The sequence below is a fragment of the Leptosomus discolor genome, chromosome 4 (assembly GCF_034619465.1).
Source record: "Leptosomus discolor isolate bLepDis1 chromosome 4, bLepDis1.hap2, whole genome shotgun sequence".
Lineage (NCBI taxonomy): Eukaryota > Metazoa > Chordata > Aves > Leptosomiformes > Leptosomidae > Leptosomus > Leptosomus discolor.
Window position 1 is genome coordinate 54,916,924 of NC_141394.1, and position 19,331 is coordinate 54,936,254.

Genomic DNA, 19,331 nt, shown 5'->3' on the forward strand with positions numbered 1-19,331 from the left:
ATTTTAGTCTTTCAGAAGAGCTTGGAGTAAGCACAGAAAATACACAGTGCAGGGCAGGATTCTCCTCAGCAGATGAACTAGGTAAGACAACTTCTCACATTTCATGCTGACTTCTATACTTTCCTCTTAACAAATGTAGCGTTTTTTCTCATGTATCTAAACATCTTGTGCTTGCTTAGGTCTTGTTATTCATTCAGTATCTTTATGCAGCTGTAACACCAGTTTACCCAGTTATCCAGGGACTGCTTGCCACGTGCATGAAAATTTCTGTAATACCATATTACCAATAGCCATATTACCTTCTGTTGCCTTTGACTGGTCTGTATGGTAGAGACATGGCCAAGAGAACGAGTCTAACAAGCAATTTTATCCACCAAACCACACCTAATATCCATATAGTTTTCAGGTGGCTCTAAATTACTTTCTGCAACTGCTTGGATAATGCTTGAAGAATGAGGTTAAGGACTGTTAGGGGGAAAAGTGCTTCTTATTTTGAATTTAAGAGGTAACAGATTATAAAGTAAGAAAAAAATATCTCTGGCAAGGTCTTCATTCTGTCTATCTTACTAACCTTGGGGAAGTATCTATATAGACTTTGTAGGATAGCATTAATGGAGAGAGAGAGAAGGATCCTTCAACCAAGTTACTTACAGAAAGGAGGGAAACTTTCTTCTTCGGCACTTTAAGCACCCTGCATTAGCTTGGTGAGCAGACTGATAACAACTGAAGGTATTTAGCACTACCATGCTCACCTCTCATCACATAACATCAGGAGCAACGTTTTGGAATCAAAGTACTTGAATCTGCTCATCTACTCAGGAACTAAAGCTGAGTATCCACCTTGTGCTCCCCAGGGATGGCTGACTTTAAAAGTGTTGCTCCCAGCATATGACTTAACTTACCCAAGAGGCCAAAAAGCTGAAACTACCGAAACTGCAATGCAGAGTTGTTATGAATAACTTTTTTTTAAAGAGCATGCTGGGCATGGCACTGACAGAGAACCCAGTGAAGTTTGTTAGGGTGCAATAAAACTCTACCACAAATACCTAAAGAAAAAAAATCTTTTCCACAGAAGTGAACTTCTGCTTATGCTAACTGCCTTGGTAAATATGTGGGACAAAAAAACCCCCAGAATTTGTGTCAGTGTCTACTGCTTCTTCCTTCCCAAATACCTTGTAATTTCTTGTAAAAGACAATACGACCATGGAGAGATACATATGAAAATCTGCCCACCTCTTTAATGATCAGCAGAGCCCTCTGCTGTTGCATGTTGTTATGTTCCAAAACCTGGGCAAATAATGATCTGAAATTTAATGAGATTAAATACTCCATTTACAGAATAGTCATGCATGTTGCTTACCTGCTCTGTTACTCACAATAAATAGGCATCTAGTGGCATCACAGAGTAAACAGAAAGAAAAAGTAAGTTTTGTATTCTGACACACCTGATTCTTCTGACAAATGAGTATCATTATTGTCTTCTCCTGTGAATCCATTCTGCAAAGAATATGTTCTTAAATATTAAAGTGAGTATGTAAGCTAAATAAATAATGAACACACAGTTTTCCCAAGCCAGCCCAGAACTGTAAGTGTTTTGAAAGCTAATGCTAACAGAGGATGCATGATGCTGTGAGGTATTCTGAAACTTCCCTTTATTCTTATGTTCATACTACGTTCATCTGGAAACCTACTATACTGGGCCAAGTCTACTGTGCTGACTCAAGTTAAATTCACAGTTGCCTCTTGATATATCACAATATGTCATTCAGTAATCCCACTGAGGAAAATGTAATTACCATGCAACATCTTGTGCTGTCTTGGGATTTCTCACTAGGTAAGTAAGAAACAAATTCCTGTCAGTACTGCAGGAGTACTGTTGTAGAGATGTACGAACAGACCATCTGGGTCATAAGCCACAACGTTGTGTTGAAATTACTGGTCACAGGGGATAGATTCTTTCTTTAGCTACAGGCTGTATGCCTTTTCTTTCCACCTGAGTGTCCAGAAACTTGCCCACTGTCCAAATGAACATTCGTACAATGCATTTAATTCTTATCCCTGTAAGGTAGGAATCATACAGAGGAGGAACCGAGGGCCAGAGGAATTGCTGTGTGTCCACAGACATGCAGGGGAAAAAACCCAACCCAAATCCGTGTAAGGAACAGAAGGTGACCCTTTGGTTCCAGGTAGGATCTCTCCTGAGACTGTTTTTTCTTCTACAATGCAACAATGTATAAGTGCTGTAGGCACTGATCTCCTGCTGAACACAGAGTAAAATCTTGGGCTTCTGCGCTGGCCTCCAAAACACTTTCTGAGCCTGACCCAAGCCCGCTGAATCATTACATCTTCCTTTGGTGTCAGGACCTCCCCTCGCAGCTTTGTTCTGCTGCTACAATAACTGTCACAATTGCCGGGAGCGAGAAGCATTAACACCCCCATACTTCACCAATTTCAGCACAAAATTCAAAGCTCCTATTGTGGACCTATTCTGATTTCTTAATTTAAAGATAAATACACAAATAAAATCAAAGGTAGTTGATCGCTCATACCTACAGAGAACAGAAGAGATTCTCACCTGTGACTTTTAAAGCTTGTATGTCACTCTGATAATGTAGTTGTGGGTGTGAATAATAAAAAAGAAGATGCATAGACAGTTGTTCCCATCCATTTTATTTCCACTGGAGCTGGCTCAATGTAGACTAAGGAGACAGATCTCAGATTACTGTCAGAAAGACTGATAGCTTCTTATACCAACATTTATATGTTAGGTTAGGATGGATGAATACAGCAGCAGGAAAATTGTAAAAAAGCTGCAAGGAAAACCAAGTTGTCTGCAAGCCAAGGCTCTGAAATGATAGAGAATACATTCCTGGGAGGATAGCAGGCTGCTTTCTTTTTTCCTCACTTGCTCATTTTCATTTGTTTGCGTTTTGCTATTGAGATCTTCTCAGAAGCTTTAACATAGAAATTAAGCATTTTGAAAAGTTTTTCCTTGCTGTCTGTATGGGTTCAGGACAGCTGTGTTTATCTTGAATTTATGAATGTTCCAGGCCTTATTTTTGCAAGAAAATGCCATTACTGCAGGAAAATATAACCAGCTTGAATAAGGCTGGTTTGATTTATTAGTGATGCATTGTCACTGATTTCAGTGGGACCTAACCAAAGGACGATGTGGGCTGAGCACTTCTGTGCTCCATGTACTCCAGAAGAGCCCTTTGCAGCTGATATTTCAGCTGGAAGAACAGCTAATAAATGGGAATAACTTTTTCCCTATCTAGATTTCAGATATTTTTTTCTACAGAATTTCCATAGAAGATGACTCAAGAGCACATACATAGCTAAATACTAGCTAGTTAAAGTATTTCAACCAAAGTGTATTGGTTCCAAATTGGGTTTGGCTTACTATTGCCTAAAGTTCGTCCCGCTTCCCACTCCAGAGTTCTTGAATATTGCAGTGTGTTACGGTGATAATTTCTGTAACTGGAAGGCACATGAAATACTGACTTTCCATTTGCTTGGACTAATAAGTGCAAAATTATGCATCCTAATGAGTTTATTGGATTCCTAATGTATTTTTTAATCCCTTTCTGCAATGTTGTGTTGAAGCCTCCATCACTGTAATCATTTAGATAAGAAAAAAAAACCACAACAACTAAGGAATGTAGATCTACCTGCTTTAGTTCAAGTTCCCTTCTAGCCCCAACAAACATCCTTGGAAATACAGCAAACCTGAAACGTATAAAAAATGTTGACTGCATTGTAAGAGGTTCTATGTAGTCCTATAAAAACTAATCTAAACGACAGTATTCCTATTTTAAATATGGTGAAAAGAATTAGCCATCTGTCATGACAGCAGCTTGACCTGATGGGCCCTGCAGAGCAGCAGTGAGGTCAGCGGGGTTCCTGCTGAGCCAGCAGTCCTCTCCTGCAGAGTCAGGTGCTGACATTGTTCCCTGGAACAACTGGTTGTCGTCAGCAGCATCTCTTGCACTTGTTCTCTGTGATCCAGAGTGCCAGCGTTGCCTGGATTTCTGAATACAAGCTGTGCAAAAGTCATTGAAACCTTCAGGTCCTGCAACAAACCCAAGTAATAAGCTTCCCTGAATAATACATGTTTGATTCATGCACAGATTAATATTTAACCTTTTTTTTTTTTTTTTTAAAAAAAAAAAAGTATTTGTTTCCAGTAAGATAGTAGCTTAATAGCTATCATGCTGTGGGAGTAGGGTAGGTATAACCAGGAATTACTACCTCAAGAGAAAAAGTGACTTGTACACCAATTTAATAAAAAAAAGGAGACAATTTTCTCTTTCTTTTTGAGAAAGAAAAACAACTTTTAAATTGGACAACTTAATGAGCAGTATTCCTGGATGGTCCTTTGTTCTGTGCTACCCTGAGAGAAGGGGGGGTGGGGGGGGGTGGTGGGGCCAGTTCAGGAGTTAACCTGTCATTTTACTTGCTTCTGGCTTCTGCAGTTGTGAAAAGCAAACACCGAACACTGAGGACACTGCTGGCTGCTCTGCTGCTCTTTGCCAGCGCTGCGCTTGCTCTTAATGATGAGCTGAAGAATTAATATTAATACCCCTTAAAAAGTAATTTATGGTATGTATTTAATGTCTGCTCTTTGACTAACTGGAGTGCTTACAGGTACCTTGAATAAAATAAAATAAAATAAAATAAAATAAAATAAAATAAAATAAAATAAAAATCCATGGTGTTTCACAGTGGGCAGTATAACTATATTGTACCCATGTCACACTGTAAAATGTTCAGACACCAACAGTGATAGTACAGTATCATGTTATTAATGAGAATAGTCTTGACTCATGCTGTTTCCATCTTCTCTTGCCTATTTCTCTTCTAGGAGTCAGAGCAGTATAACTTACAAAGCATCCTTGTTCCAGTGAGGAATTGAGGAGATCAAACCCATAGAAGGACAGTGGTTGTCCGCGAGCCACATTCTCCATTTTACCTCTGGTAGTGGTATTTCCCTGGTGCTCTCCAAAGGGCAGAATAGTGTAAAGTGCATTGAGGATTACAGGGTTCTGGGAAGGGAACAGTGAAAGATTTGTGTTATGGTATGTTTCCAATATTGGTGTGATGAAATGTCCATTGGGATGAGACACTTCAGAATGAGGTGGAATTTTTAGTTTCATATTTGAAATTGTCTCACTGAATTGATCCAGCACAAAGATTTCCTCAAAGAGCAATGTTCTCTGATAGACTATGTTGTATTAGTGAGAAGAGCGAGGATGATTGCTGTGAGTTGAATGGTTACTACTTCATTATGTTTGTCTTTGTATTTTCCTGAAATATGTTAGTCCTTATCATGATATGCTCTGTGCTTACTCTGAGTTTCTACTAGGAACAATTAAAAGGAAAGAACATGTTATCTGGAATATAAATATTCTTTAAGATCTCAGAAATTCATACCCCTAGTGTGCTTCTGGAAAACAAACTACTTATTCTTGACAGTGGGAAAGGAAAAGATCTATATTCAGGATTCATTTCCAATTGACACCACAATGACACTGTATTTGCTCCCTATTAGTTTAGGAATCCACATAGCATTTAACAAGCTGTGAAGTCTGTCATTGAAGATTTGATTCCCAGCATATTTTTGATGTTTTGCAGCTTACTTTGTTTTTCCCTAGCTGGTCCTGACACAGTGGATAAAATAAACTCAGAATTTACAGGTGGCTGTTAATGCCATGTATTGTTTCCTTCATAGGAAGCCAGTGACAAAGCTGCACTGCCTGTGAAACAAAATATATGTATGAAGCCTCTGAACCTCATCCATTTCTCTCCTTGACCAGTGTATTTTTTTGACTAGTGAACGGTTTACAAAACAATTGGTTAAAGAACAAATAAATCATCATGGCAGAACACAGGGTGGGAGGGCATCATTCCAGGCTTAGTTATTGTCTCATGATGAAGTGTAATGACACAGAAACTGATGTAAACCAGGGAGCTGGACTGCTCCTGCCAAGTGCTGAGTAAACTACTGAGTTGGTAAAGCTAATACGCACTTAATTTTACCGGTGTAAGAAATTTTACCCATGCATATATTCACTGAAACCAATGGGGCTATCAGCATCTAGTCTGCCTGGATGGGACCAGAGTCCTCAGTGCTTTGTGGGAATTAATACTACCTAGAAGTTCCTGAGATACACAAGCATGGACATATCTACCTGCAGCTGACTGCTGCTCATGTTGCTCCAGCTACACTTAAGAGTCTCTTCAGGTTAAAAATATGCTGGGGAATTAATTGCACTTCTCTTTTAATATGATTAAGATCCTGAATAATATTTAGACATTGTGTATCTGTTTCAACAGTTTTAATGTTGCTGTCTCTTCAGTTCTTTCTATAGGTAATCAAAAAAGACATGACTGAAATTCTTCCATCTCAGCCAAATGGATTGATGAATTTTAATGGAGAACATGTATTCCAACCTTTAATTAAGTTTGGCAGTCTGAAATCATTAATCTTTGCTTTGAAACTACGCACTCTATCATGAGCATTTAAAACCTTACAACTCAATATTGCTATAGGGTGGATGTCTGTGTGATAATGCAGCTTTCTAGAAGCTGCCTTTGTGTCTTTTAAATTACCTTTCCATTGTTTGCGACATAACACAAACCATTAAGGATTTGCCCCAGCACAGGATGAAGCAAACCTCAATGTGCCACTGCTTTGGCCAAAAGCAACCTTTTAATCCTGAAAGGTCATTGTAAAGGTTGATAGGCGAGAAATTTAATCTACCTTCTCCAGTCCACGTAAATCTTAATAACAGAGCTATCGCTTAAAGAAAAAATCGAACAAACTGCATTATCTGGTGTTATTCTGCTAGATTATTCTGTGACTGCTACTACCGATTTCCATGTGAACATATTTGCAGTAGTTTAGCCTTTGGGGTGGAAATAATTTCATTTTAATATGCTTTTTGGAGCACTGCCAGAGTTACAGGCGGTATTGTATGTGTGGGAAGAGGAATTCTACAAGCATGGAAGTGCATGCCTTGAGATCCTGAACTCTTTTTCTAGAAGAAAAAAAAGGAGTCTCAAAGAGCATTAAAGTATAAAATCTTTCTGGTAGCCATCTTGGACTCTTTCATCACCTGCTGGAAGCCCTTATAGTTGGTCTTTTCAGGCTTTACTGATGCTTTAAAATACAGCACACTTAGACGGATGGAAGATGAGACACCTCAGAGAACTCTTCCAGATAGCTGCTGTTTGGAACCAGCGATCAACAGAGCACTCAGCTGGGGATAGTTCTGAATGATGGCAATCTCTGGGTTTGATTTAACAGTTTCAGCTGTTGTCCCAGAGCACTTGGCATCCTGTGAACTGGAACAAGTCTTTCTGGTGCTAGCTTTGGAGCTTGTTACTGTTGCTTCCCTGAGGGTGGGATCTTTTTCTACCTCAGGGTGAACTGGTGGTGTGACTGTTACCTCTCTTGGTTGTGCAGCTTCAGCTCCAGGTCTGTACTGAACTGCAGCTAGTACAGAATTTTTGAATACAGCCTAGAGGAGTTAAAGAATACTTTTCGGGCAACAGAGTACAAAGTGAAGCTGATTAAAAAAAAAAAAAAATCACTAAGTTTTGCAGACACTTGAAATGTATCCCTTAAATCTCCTTATGAAGAAAAATGCTTAGTTTGTAAGATTCTGATGTTCTCTCCTTTCCAGAACCAGAAGCAAAAAGGCAATGCAAATGGGCAAAATGAAAACACAACCTTTTAATTAAGCCTGTGCCCTGTCCTACACACACACACACACACACACACAAGAAAAGAAACACCTTTCAGGTTCCTGGAAGAACTTAAAATTTAGCTTTATGGATTTATTTTTCTCTTTTTAGAAAGTGGTTAATTTTGGGGAGTGGTTCATCATTGACTGTTGCACTATTAAAGAATCATTTGGGACCCTGAATGTTTCAGAATGTTTGTGCCATTGAACTGCGGGGTTTGTGCACGCTAACAGACCACAAGTGGGAAGTTTCCAGTGGGCACAGCACAGCCATGCTGTTTCATTCGGGTACACAAAACAGGCTGTGCTGAGGCAAACCTTGGATTTTCTCATCCACCTAAGTGAAAGGCATATCTCACTGCAGGTGCACCTTTTATTTAGTGAAATCCTAGACACCCCAAACTGGGTGCTAAAGCTTCCACTAAACAGGGGGAGAGTATCACCCCTCCCATTTCACATGCACCACTGCTCCCCACTGTGCTAGAGAGGGTACAGAGGCAGGCTACCAAGCTAGTGAAGGATTTGGAGCATGTCTGATATGAGGAATGGCTGAGGGATCTGGGGCTGTTTAGCCTGGAGAAGAGAAGGCTGACGGGAGACCTTATCGCTCTCTACAACTACCTGAAAGGAGGTTGTAGAGAGGCGAGGCTTGGTCTCTTCTCCCTGGTAACAAGTGATAGGACAAGGGGAAATGGCGTTAAGCTGCACCAGGGGAGATTCAGGCTGGATATTAGGAAGAATTTCTTTACTGAAAGGGTTGTGAGGCATTGGAACAGCCTGCCCAGGGAGGTGGTGGAGTCACCATCCCTGGAGGTGTTTAAGAGACAGGTAGGTGTTTGTCCTGCTTTGGGCTAAACCAGAACTAATTCTGGTTTAGTGCTTTAACTTTTCAGTTAAGTCTCCTCTAACTAACTGCACTTTCTGAAACAGCAGCAGCACGCTTTGCCAGACAGTGACGGCTTCTAGCAGTGACAAGGCCTGATGTTTATAGTCCATACCAAGGAATGGGATGCAGAGAGCCCCTTGCTTATACTTGTTCTTGTAGCGACCGAGGTCACTGATAAATCTTGTGCTCCGTGTTTGGGTGCCGGGAGTGAAAAGGGTCACAAGCACGAAAATGGTCGCATCTGCAGGGAGGAGCAAACCGAACAGGTGACCCAAACCTGACCAACAGAGTGTTCCATCCCATAGACGTCTTATTCAGTATAAAGCTGAGAGATCACAAGGGTCTCACTCTCTTCTTCAATGACCAACATCTGAGGAGGACTCTGTCTGTTCTTCTGTCTTTGATCCCGATCCGTGCATCCCTGAATCCAGGGCCTGAGTCCAGCTCCTGCATCCCGTCCCTATCTGCTGCCGAGTCCAGCCTGGGACTGCCCCAGTGCCAGCCCTGCAGCGTGGTGGTGACGTGTCGTCATCAGGGTGGGAGGAGTTGGGTTCGGTATTGGTTTTGTATATATTTGTACATATTGTATATATTTCATTATTTCCTTATTCTTATCTTTTCTTTTATTGTTATTGTTCCATTAAAGCTGTTTTAGTTTTCTTTTCCAAACCGTAAAGTCTCTCTCCCTTGTTCTCTCTCCTCTTCCCTTTTGGGAGGGGAGAGGGGTTACTAGAGAGCGTCTGTCATTTGTTAGTGGCCGGCCCAGCCTCAAATTGTGACAGAGTTGTACTTAGGGACATGGTTTAGTGGTGTTGATAGAGCTAGGAGAAAGGTTGGACTCGATGATCTTGAACGTCTCTTCCAACTGAAACTGTTCTGTGATTCTATGATTAACTGTAGATTTCAGGAACCAGACCTGGCTGGAGAAGTGTTTTAGGGCATCATTAAGAAAACGTGAGGTCCTTTCCTTTGCAGGTGGTCACTTGCTCAGTAGTGGAAGAGATTTTTGATAGTTCACCACAGTAACACCATCATATTTCAGACTTGCAATTATTTTGGGTTTGGGTTTTTTTACTCCATGTTCAGAAGAAACAATAAAGTAAGAAACAGCTCACCAAAAAAATTATGTTAAAAATTCAACTCACTCTAGTAATTCTCTGTCCTTTTGTTATCTTGTGCTATTCTGCTGCATACCTGGAATATGTTTTAAACAAAGGCGAAGTGTGACTACTTTATTTCTTGTCTTCAGAAATGAAAACTCTGCACAGGTTATATATCTGGCTGGACTGCATACGTGCCAGGATGCCCTGTGGTGTCAGGTGTAAAGTCTGGGCTAAAAGATGAAGCACAAAGGTCAGAACTGAGCTTATCAGCTCTTAGGAAAAGCTAGGAAGTCAGAGTAAGCCACCTGCAGTGGCTAGAAAGAGAAACAATGACGAGGTCAGAAGAGTTGCCCTTGTGGGGAACTGTGAGTTTAACATTAGATAAAAGAATCACATCTTTTTTATGAAGGGTGTTCATAGCTAGTTTGTTTAAACCTTGAAATCAGGGAAGTATTATGCCTGTCAGGCTAAAAAGAAAATTTGGAATACAGCTTGTATCAACCCTGAAGCTAGTCTCAGGTTAGTTTAACTTGAAAAATTAATATATATACACTTTCTGGATCATATGAAACAACATTTAAGTTGTTGCTTTATCCTTTTTGCCTGCTTGTTAATTTTGTTGAAGAACCACTTATTTATGTAGTTAAATGAAAAATAGCCCAACCAAACATACAGTAACACTGACCCAGTCTTTTAACCTCAAGCTGCCTATTTCTATATTCATTCTGCATTTCACTCTTTAATATAATTACTCCTGTTTGGAATAGACAGTGATGGAATGATCTGACCTTTATGTATTATTACTTGATTAGTTTTTCCATTATTTGCTGGAAAAAATAAAATCAGTTGCTGAACATTCTTACTAATATTCATTTCAAATGCTTTTCCATGTCCTTCATGCTCTTCATAAGAGTTGCTATATAACAGAAAAGTAATTCTTCTTTCTTTCACACTACAGCTAAGCAAATTTTCATTAATAATTATTGAGTTTAATGCCTTTTTTAAAAATCAGTTTAATCTGTATGAACATTTTCAGGCAAATATATTTAGACCAAGGACCATTTACTATCATTGGGACTACCCTGATCATTTCTGTTGCCTCACTGGCTGAGCTGAAGGAGTCTTGACTTTTTAGTACTCCAGGAACCAGACTTAAGATTCAAAAAAATGAGACTTGGCAAAGAGGTACAAGATGGTGTTCCTAATGCTGATTTGATCCCCTAGTGTAGAGTTTGTTTCCTACATTGAGATTCACAACAGCCACCATGCTAAATTCTGATAGTTAATCCAGACAGAGAGAAGGAATAAGATGACGTGCGAAATTCTGGCTGTGTCTATACACAGCTTAAGCCTCCCTCAGCCTGCAAAAAGTGCCTTAAGATAACCTGCACCCATACATGAAATTCTCTCTACTATTCTTAAAATTGGGGTCCAATGCATGAGCATTGGCCTGCTAGGATTAATGGGCAAACTTAAGCCTTACACAGCCCGAGTGTTTAAACTTACAGATTTAGCTTCTCTTGACTAAACACTAAACACCTAACAGTCTAGGATGCCACTGCCACCTGGGCTGGCATCAGCCCTAAAGGAAGGGGAAGGCCTTCTGTTCTTCTAGGCCCTGGAGACATCTATATCCCTGCCTTGGATTTATAGTGAAATTTGAAAACTTGTGTGTGTGTGTATATATATATCTCTATTTTGTCAAGTTCATCTTGCATGGTCATCCCAGAACTCTCTGAGACCAGGCACAGCTGACTGTCAGTGAACATTTCTTAACATTATGTGAAGCTCTGCCTCTGAATGTGTTAACCAATTATTATTTTATAAAACAGAAAAATTCAGCCATGAGGTCAGACGAGGTTGCTCACGGCTTGATGCAGTCAGGTCCTGCAGACCACCAAGAATGGAGACTGTACAATCGCCTTGGGCATCCTGCTTCTCTCCTAGAATGTCCTCAAAGGGTAAAAATCCCTCTTCCTTACATCCAGTCTGAACCTCTTTTGTTTCCCTTCACGTCTGTCATCTCTTGTCCTCCCACCGTGTTCCTCTGAAGAGCATAGTTCCATTTTCTCCCTAACCTTTTCACAGGTTCTGGGAAGCTGCCTCTGAAGCTGTCTCCTTCTAGGCTGAACAAGCCCTGGTCCCCAAGCCTTTCCTCACAGAGCAAGTGCTCCAGCCATGATCAGCTTGGTGGCTCTCCATTGAACTTACTTCTGTTCAACACCTGTGTTGTATTGGCTGGTCAGGGGAGCCCAAAACTGGATGCAGTACCTAGATGTGGTCTAGTGAGCCCTAAGTAGAGATAATCAGTTCCCTTAACCTACTGGCTGTGCTCCTGTTCATGCAGCTCTGGATGTAGATGTCCTTCTTCACTGCTGTTTATACAACTGAACAAAACTCTAATCCTCTGTTTCAACCTGGAGAGTGATATTTGCTCAAACAAAGACTGCTTATTCATTTGGCTCGCTTATGATGTTCAGACTGTCTGGAACACATTCTGTTGATTTCTGTCATTTTTTGAAAGAAATTGAGCAGTTAGACTGGTGATAATCAACTAACACAGTAAACCTGTGCAGATCCCAAAAGAAGTAAAATATATCAACACTGTTATTTGTGAAACAACTCTGTGGAAGTTCAAACAGAAAAAGCATGAAGTATCCCAGAAAGACACACTCTGAAGATCAAGAAAATTACTTCTAGAGATCACGTGGGGGGAAGAACACAAATTCTTCATTTTTCCACATTTGTAGAACTGTTCACAACCCAAACTTAAAAAAGTAAGATGCTCTGAACTAACTAATATAGTCAAGCCTTCAAACAGAGACCTGTTTATAAGCCTCTACAGTAATATATCTGTAAACTTCTAGTACATCAGAAAATGCAGTTCTCTTAGATTCGATTTCTAATGTAAACTAGCTAGTGTTTCAGCAGAAGGCCTTGGAGGAGACCTAAACAAGAAAAAAAGATAAATACTATATTGCTTTCAGGGAAAGACAAATAAATGTGGTAGAAAAGGATGTCTGACAACATGGGCAGTGGAGCTTTAAGTACTGTGGGAGACACTTCATTCTCCAAACCAGTGACAATCTGCAGTCATAACAGAGTGAGGGACCAAACATGACATGCGGGTCTGCTCTGTGCTGAAAACACACGACTTCATCATTCAGCACAAGCCATGGTGTCAAAGATGCGCCAGAAGATAATGGCTGTCTCTATGTCTAATTTCTTACATATAATCATACAGGCTAGAAGGATTGAGATGGAATATGAGAGGGTGGTACACATTAAATGGATGAAAAATAAAAATCTATGCAGCTGGCTTATTTGATTATCAGTTCTCCCAAAAGGAAACTAAAAGTGAGTGGTTTAAGTGAAATTAAATTCTTTCTGGGGCAAAAAGACGTTATCCAACAGAGTGGGATGTTGACAGCATGAAAGACAGACTACTTAAGGAGAAATCTTGAGAACTGGGTAGTGACTTTTAAGCAGTAGGCAACAGATGAGAACCTGCTTCTTTGCAAGATTTGTGGCTTATTTGGGAGGTCAGAAAAATGTAAAAGCCTTGAGTAAAAGTGATTTTGAGTGTACAGAAGATAAAGAATTACACATTCTTTCCACGTTTTCTTTACCCTTTTTTTTTGCTGGGACACAAAACCTCCAATCTGCTATCATACAAACCAAATCTTCATCATCAGTATAAAATCAGTATGGTAGGTCAGGAACAGTGTTCCCCATATAAAATAATGGGCTTTTTTTTTTTCTTTTGTGTCTCTTAACTGCTCTGTAAAAGCTTCTGTACCATGTGCACTGGTTTTCAAAACTTTAGAACACGTACAGCTACCTTTTCCCAATTACAAAGGTTTGACCACCTGCTCAGTAGGAAATACATTTTAGAGAAAATTACATCACGTACTGCATGTGGATTTTTTTGAAAGTCCAGCTTCTTCTTGACTGTTTCCTAGTAGATACAACCATATGCTATTTGTTTGCTTGCCCTGAAGCTTGATGGTAGTTACTCTGAATCATGCTATGCATGTTTATTCTTGATGTACAAGTAGCACCTTCTGTTACCCATGTAAAGGTATCAGAGTAAACAGACAATTCACGTCACAGCAGCTTAATAGATTTAGTTGTAGCATGGTTCTTAATGAACTCTTTATATTCATGTAAATGTCTGATATACTTATAAAGGAACCCTGTCATGGATGAAAGTCAGCTGAACAGTCATTAACTGAGACAGAGCGAAGGGTCACCTTGTACCTTTGGAAGGGAATGCTTGCAGTTACTGTAGCAAGGATGTGAAAATCTGATGGAAACAGATTAAAACTTATCTTGTTATATGAGGGAGAAAGTACAGTCAGAACCAGGTAACGGTCATCAGGACTCTTACATTCTACTTCTGCTTGTTCGATGTGAGACAAGCTCTTCAGCTTATTACTGGCAAAAATCAATATATGACAACACACCTGATGCCAAATGGGGGAGTCATGAGTGCTTCAATTAATCCTTCTGTAAAAGTTGCTACGGCAGCCCACTACAGTATCACTGAACTACCAAGCAGCTATAAAACAATACAGTGTAAAGAGCTGAACAGAGGACCGAGTACTCAGGGGATATAACAGGTTGTCTTCAAGGCTGTGCAAGTTTTGATTAATTGAGTAAACTGTTTCACAACAGTTAAGTCTATTTGAAGAAGCCACTACAACTAGACAAGCTGCTTGAGAAGACAGTTATTACTGATGGTGTTCACAGAATTCACAACAGTTCTGTTGTCTGTATTTCAACTTCTTACCTGAGGACTGGATTTAGCCAGACATCCTGGTCAGGCTATTGACTTGTCAAACTGCCTACAGCCATGACAAATTCTCAGCTCATGCACTAAAGGTGTACACGTCCTTCCCAGCCTACATACATGGGGGGAGGGATATTTGTTTTTGTTTTTCAATCTTTACTCTTATTTAAGCACTGAGACTGGAATAGAAAATTTAACCCTGCCTGTGGGTACCAGGATTTGGAATAGCTGCCTCTGTAATTCTGGAAATAAGGTTTCACGTGCCTGAGGAGAGCCAAGGGATGAGACAACTCCCTCCAATGCTGCTAGGGTGAGACTGACTGAACAGAGCTCTGGTGGAGTTGAACCACACTCCAGGAGGAGCTCACACGATGACGGTGTTGCTCTTTCTGCTCATGTTACCAGTTTCCTTCAACAACAAAACTGCCCTATAGAAAACAGAAGCTATAAACTAGCATCTTCTGGTAAACATTTCTGGCTCTGAAGCCACAGAATAGTAGCACTTAATAAACAAAGAAAAAAAACAATCTATAAGATAACAGTTTAAAAGGAAAGGAGAGAAGGCAAATGATTCACAGGCTGCCGCAACATTAAGCATTTAAAGGCTGTGAGTCTCAGAAAAAGTACTAGAATAAAGCATTATTTTACTAGATAGGAAAAATTTTCTCAAGCTGAGCTATCAATCCCCTCATTTCTTCAATGATGGATGAAATCATTGATCGTTGTCCAAAAGACCATACAACAGTCTCTAGCAACACAATAAAGTCCTTGCAGCAAAGGACACTCTAGATCTGGGTATGTACAATTAAGCACTTGTGATATGAGAAAGCCCCTTTCAGGCTGATTCAGAACAGAGACTGTTTTTTCCATGTTTTGCTTTAGGGAATGGGCTATTTGCTATACCTGGGAATAGCTGCTTCCTCCCACTGAGAGAGATGGGGCATTTTATAAAATGTTTTCATTTTCTTTTTTGACCAGTCTTAGTTGAGCTGTCCCCCTAGCACATGGAGATTAGTCAAAGAATCCATCTAGCACATAACTTTCCTTGATTAAAACCCAGAAAGTTCAAATTACAGTTTTCCAGGGACTTTGCACGTGTTGGAATGGAGGAGGAAGATGCATCCTGGATCCATTAAAGCTAAGCAGAAATGCTGTGAGCTGGTGCAATGCAATTAATGCCCTGTGACACCAAAACCATCACATCCACTCCTCTCCAAATGAACAGTATCTCAGGTGTTGAGGCTTTAAGTTCTGGACCTTTCAGAGCAGGTATTTTGGTGATGGTGTTTGCTGTGGGCTTTCCCGGGGTGTACCACTTTGTAGCACCAGTAATCCCATTATAGGGTGACAGAAAGAGTTTGGAGTTGGAGTAGATTTGTTCTTTGACAATTTGGATAAGATCCATGTTCTGTTTCTCTTTCTCATCTGCACAGTCCCTCCATGTTCCTCCCTGAAAGTACAACACACCAACAGGAACTCCAGGAGCTGAAACTTAGAAAATGTCGTCTTTGTGTGGTATTAGCACTCTGCAGAGCCTGGTATGCTACATGCAATGTGACAAATCTCCTTTCCTCCCCATTCTGCCAAGCATATTCACAAGCAAATATAACAGTTACACACAAACAGGAGCTGTGTATATATAACAAACAACAGAAAAAACTAAATATGAAGATGAAAACACTCTCTGAAAAGATGGTTTTAATAACTATTAATTAATATACCAAGGAAAAAAAATTCCCAATTCTTGTGTAAATTACTTTGGATGGGCAAATATCACCTTTTTTTGAGTGAAATAAACTGCTGATCAGGATGGAAATGTAAGGTTTCTAGCTTCTTTTAACTAAACAGGTGTTCCCCTATGGAAAGAAAACATCTTAGACTTTTGTATGAGACTAAACATAAGAAAAGAGAGTGAGAACAAAATGCCCACGGTGCATACTAATCCAACATGATTTTATAAGATGTTCAAACTTGTAACTGATTTTTCATTTTCTTTTGGGAAAAGGCTGTCAAACGAGGCAAGCACTATACAGACACATTTTTGCTCTTTAAGCCTGCATGTCTATTAGTATTCCTTCCAGCAGCAAAGCTAAAATCAAATGCAGTACGTTTCACACCTGTAGCTAGGAGACTTTTCTGCTTTTGATAGCTGCTGGATAGGCAACATCCTTATGTACTTAATCTGCAATGCTGGGGTTTTTTCCCTCTACAAGAAAAAGAGTGTTTTCTATCAGCTCCTTTTTCTTTTCTTTTTGCACCTTTTACTCAACGCCATTAGCTCGCAAAGTGAAGTGTCTACCTCTTCAAATCATTTAACATGAAAAAATGCACATCTGTCCATCTGCTGCTACAGCTCAAGAAACTCCCAACACTTCTGAGGACAGCTGTAGACTATGCAAAGGGCAAACCAGCACAAGCAGAACCCACAGCCTCAAACCTGTAGCGGGTATTTTGATCAAGGCAGGGAGCACTTCTGGAGTTGCCAACTCAGGCATGCAAACATTACCTCCACAACGCCAATAACTTTTCCTAGCAACCGCGGCGGGCTTGGCTCTTCCACGGCACTTGCCGTGGCTCGAGAGGCAGCCCCCTCCGCAGCCGGGAGCCCGGCGGGCACGGCCGGCAGGCGGCGCTGTGGCGGGGCGGGGGGCGCCACGGCTCCGGCGGGGAGCCGGCGGCAGCGCCCTACGGCCCGGCCCGGCCCGGCAGTCACTCACCATGTTGACTTCCGAGACCACGTCGATGCTGGCGATCTCTATCCTCATGCCCACATCCACCGGCGGACCTGCGGGGGGAGCGGGAGGCGGCGTTAGCCGGCGGGGGGCGCTCGGGGAGCGGGGGACTGGGGCGCGGGGCGGTGGGGCGCGGGCGCCTCACCTCCGAAGTCGGGCCGGAGGCGGATGTCGTAGCCCTGGAGCAGGCTGTCCACCGTCTCCTTCACGTAGGACATGTTGCTGGGCCCGTCGGCGCTGCGGGAAGGAGAACAGGCGGGTTAGGGAGGCGGCCGGGCGGCCCCGCGCCCGCGTCCCACCGCGGCACGGCGGCGCTCACCTGCGCGCCGCGCACGCCACGGCCAGCACCAGCGGCAGCGACAGGGCCCGCGGGCCGTCCCGCCTCGCCGCCGCCCCCCGCATCCCGGTGCCGGCCGCGCCGCTGCCTCACGGGGGAAGAGCCGCGGACTGCAACTTGGTGCGGAGCGGAGCAACAATTCCCGACAGCGCGACGCATGCGCGGAGCGGGGCGCCACGGCCCCCCGGGGAGCACCTCTGGCCGCCACGGCCCGCTTGGGGCGCCCCGCACCCGACCGGGCCGGACCGGGCCGTCGCGGCGGGGCTCAGGGCGGCGGCACGGCAACAGGTGCCGGCGGCGGGGCGGATCGGTACCGAGAGCCCCCCCGGGCTGCGGTGAGGCGGCGGCGCGGCCGGGGGCAGCCGCTCCCCGCGCTGCAGTGGGGGGGTCGGCGCGGCCGTGGGCAGCCGGTCCCCGGGCTGCGGTGGGGGGTCGGCGCGGCCGTGGGCAGCCGCTCCCCGGGCTGCGGTGGGGGGGTCGGCGCGGCCGTGGGCAGCCGCTCCCCGGCGCTGCCGTGAGGGGCCGGCACTGCCTGGGGCAGCCGTCCCCACTGGGGCGCGAACTTCTCGTCAAGAGAAAATAAATAATTGTTGAAAGCACTTTGAAAATTCACACGGGTAGGCTCCGACGTTAATAATAACGTAAAAGGGAATCAGCAAATTCGAAAGAAATCACACATTCTGGTACTTTGTGCAGCTGCGAAGGCTGAACCACGCATCCATCCGGCGATGCGCCGCTCGGTGAGCAGGTTTGACGCCGGAGCTGTCCCGCAGAAGTACCCGCCGTGGCATATGCAGGAGATCGCAGCAGATATTTAGTTGCTATTTTTCAACCAAAGTAATTGATCTTGCGTTTAGAAGGTTTTGGGTTTTTTTTTTAAAACCACTCCGTGAACTGATGCTCTGACGTAGCCTGACCTCCTATGAGCAATGTTACACACTGACCAATTGGAGCCCTATGAACAATGACTTTGCCTGTGCCGCTCTGTTTCCCTGCACAGTAGCTCAGCAGAGATAACATTTATCCCTTTCAAATTCAACCCAACTCGTCTGTGCACTATACAGTCCTACGTGTGGTGACCTTGGGATACGTATTTGATGCTTTTGAGGCTCCTACAGTGTTGTGCAGACTTATTTCTAAGAAACAGTAGACTTTTTGTGATGCTTTTTTGTGGTTGAAAAGTGCCATGATCCTTGAAAAATGTAGGCATATTGAAATAGATAGTTTGTGACACAAATTCTAGTGATAATTTTGAGCATTTTAACAATGCATATTTCTATGCAAATTTGTTGCTCTTGGAGCACAACACTCTTCCTGAGAGATTACCACGGGAATCTTTCACCCTTACAGCGACTTCCTGTAACTATGACATTAAAAGTTTATGAAAATAATTATTTTATTGTTGTTTTGTAACAGTATAATAAATATTTTCAACTGACTTTGAGGACTTTTACACTGAACATATCTTTCTTTTCCTCCTATGTTAGTTCTTAGTTGCTGAAAAATGTGATCTCCCAGCTCAATTCGATGGACCTTTAGCATTGCTGTTTGGAAACAGCTTCCCAAATTTACTAATTGTGACAGGTACATTTTAATAGTGTTCAATTACAATTTGTGTGGCTTGGGTATAGCACTTTTTAAAAAAAAAAATCCTGCACATAGAAGTCTACCAAAAAGTATCTTTTTGAGTGGTATCAAACATAGCCATAATAAAGTTACCTAGTTCCTCTGAA

General features: G+C 42.3%; 1 protein-coding gene across 1 annotated transcript in view; it reads right to left on the reverse strand.

Moving 5' to 3' along the window:
• GABRB1 (gamma-aminobutyric acid type A receptor subunit beta1) overlaps positions 1-17,609 on the reverse strand; it is a 139,643-nt gene extending 122,034 nt beyond the window's left edge. The window contains exons 1-3 of the mRNA XM_086463663.1: positions 17,581-17,609; positions 17,407-17,498; positions 17,247-17,314 (exon numbers count right to left, since the gene is read on the reverse strand). Of these exons, the coding sequence (XP_086319789.1) occupies positions 17,247-17,314; positions 17,407-17,479 (141 nt within the window). The 5' untranslated portion in view covers positions 17,480-17,498; positions 17,581-17,609. The remainder of the gene's footprint in view (positions 1-17,246; positions 17,315-17,406; positions 17,499-17,580) is intronic.
• Between the last annotated feature and the right edge of the window lie 1,722 nt (positions 17,610-19,331).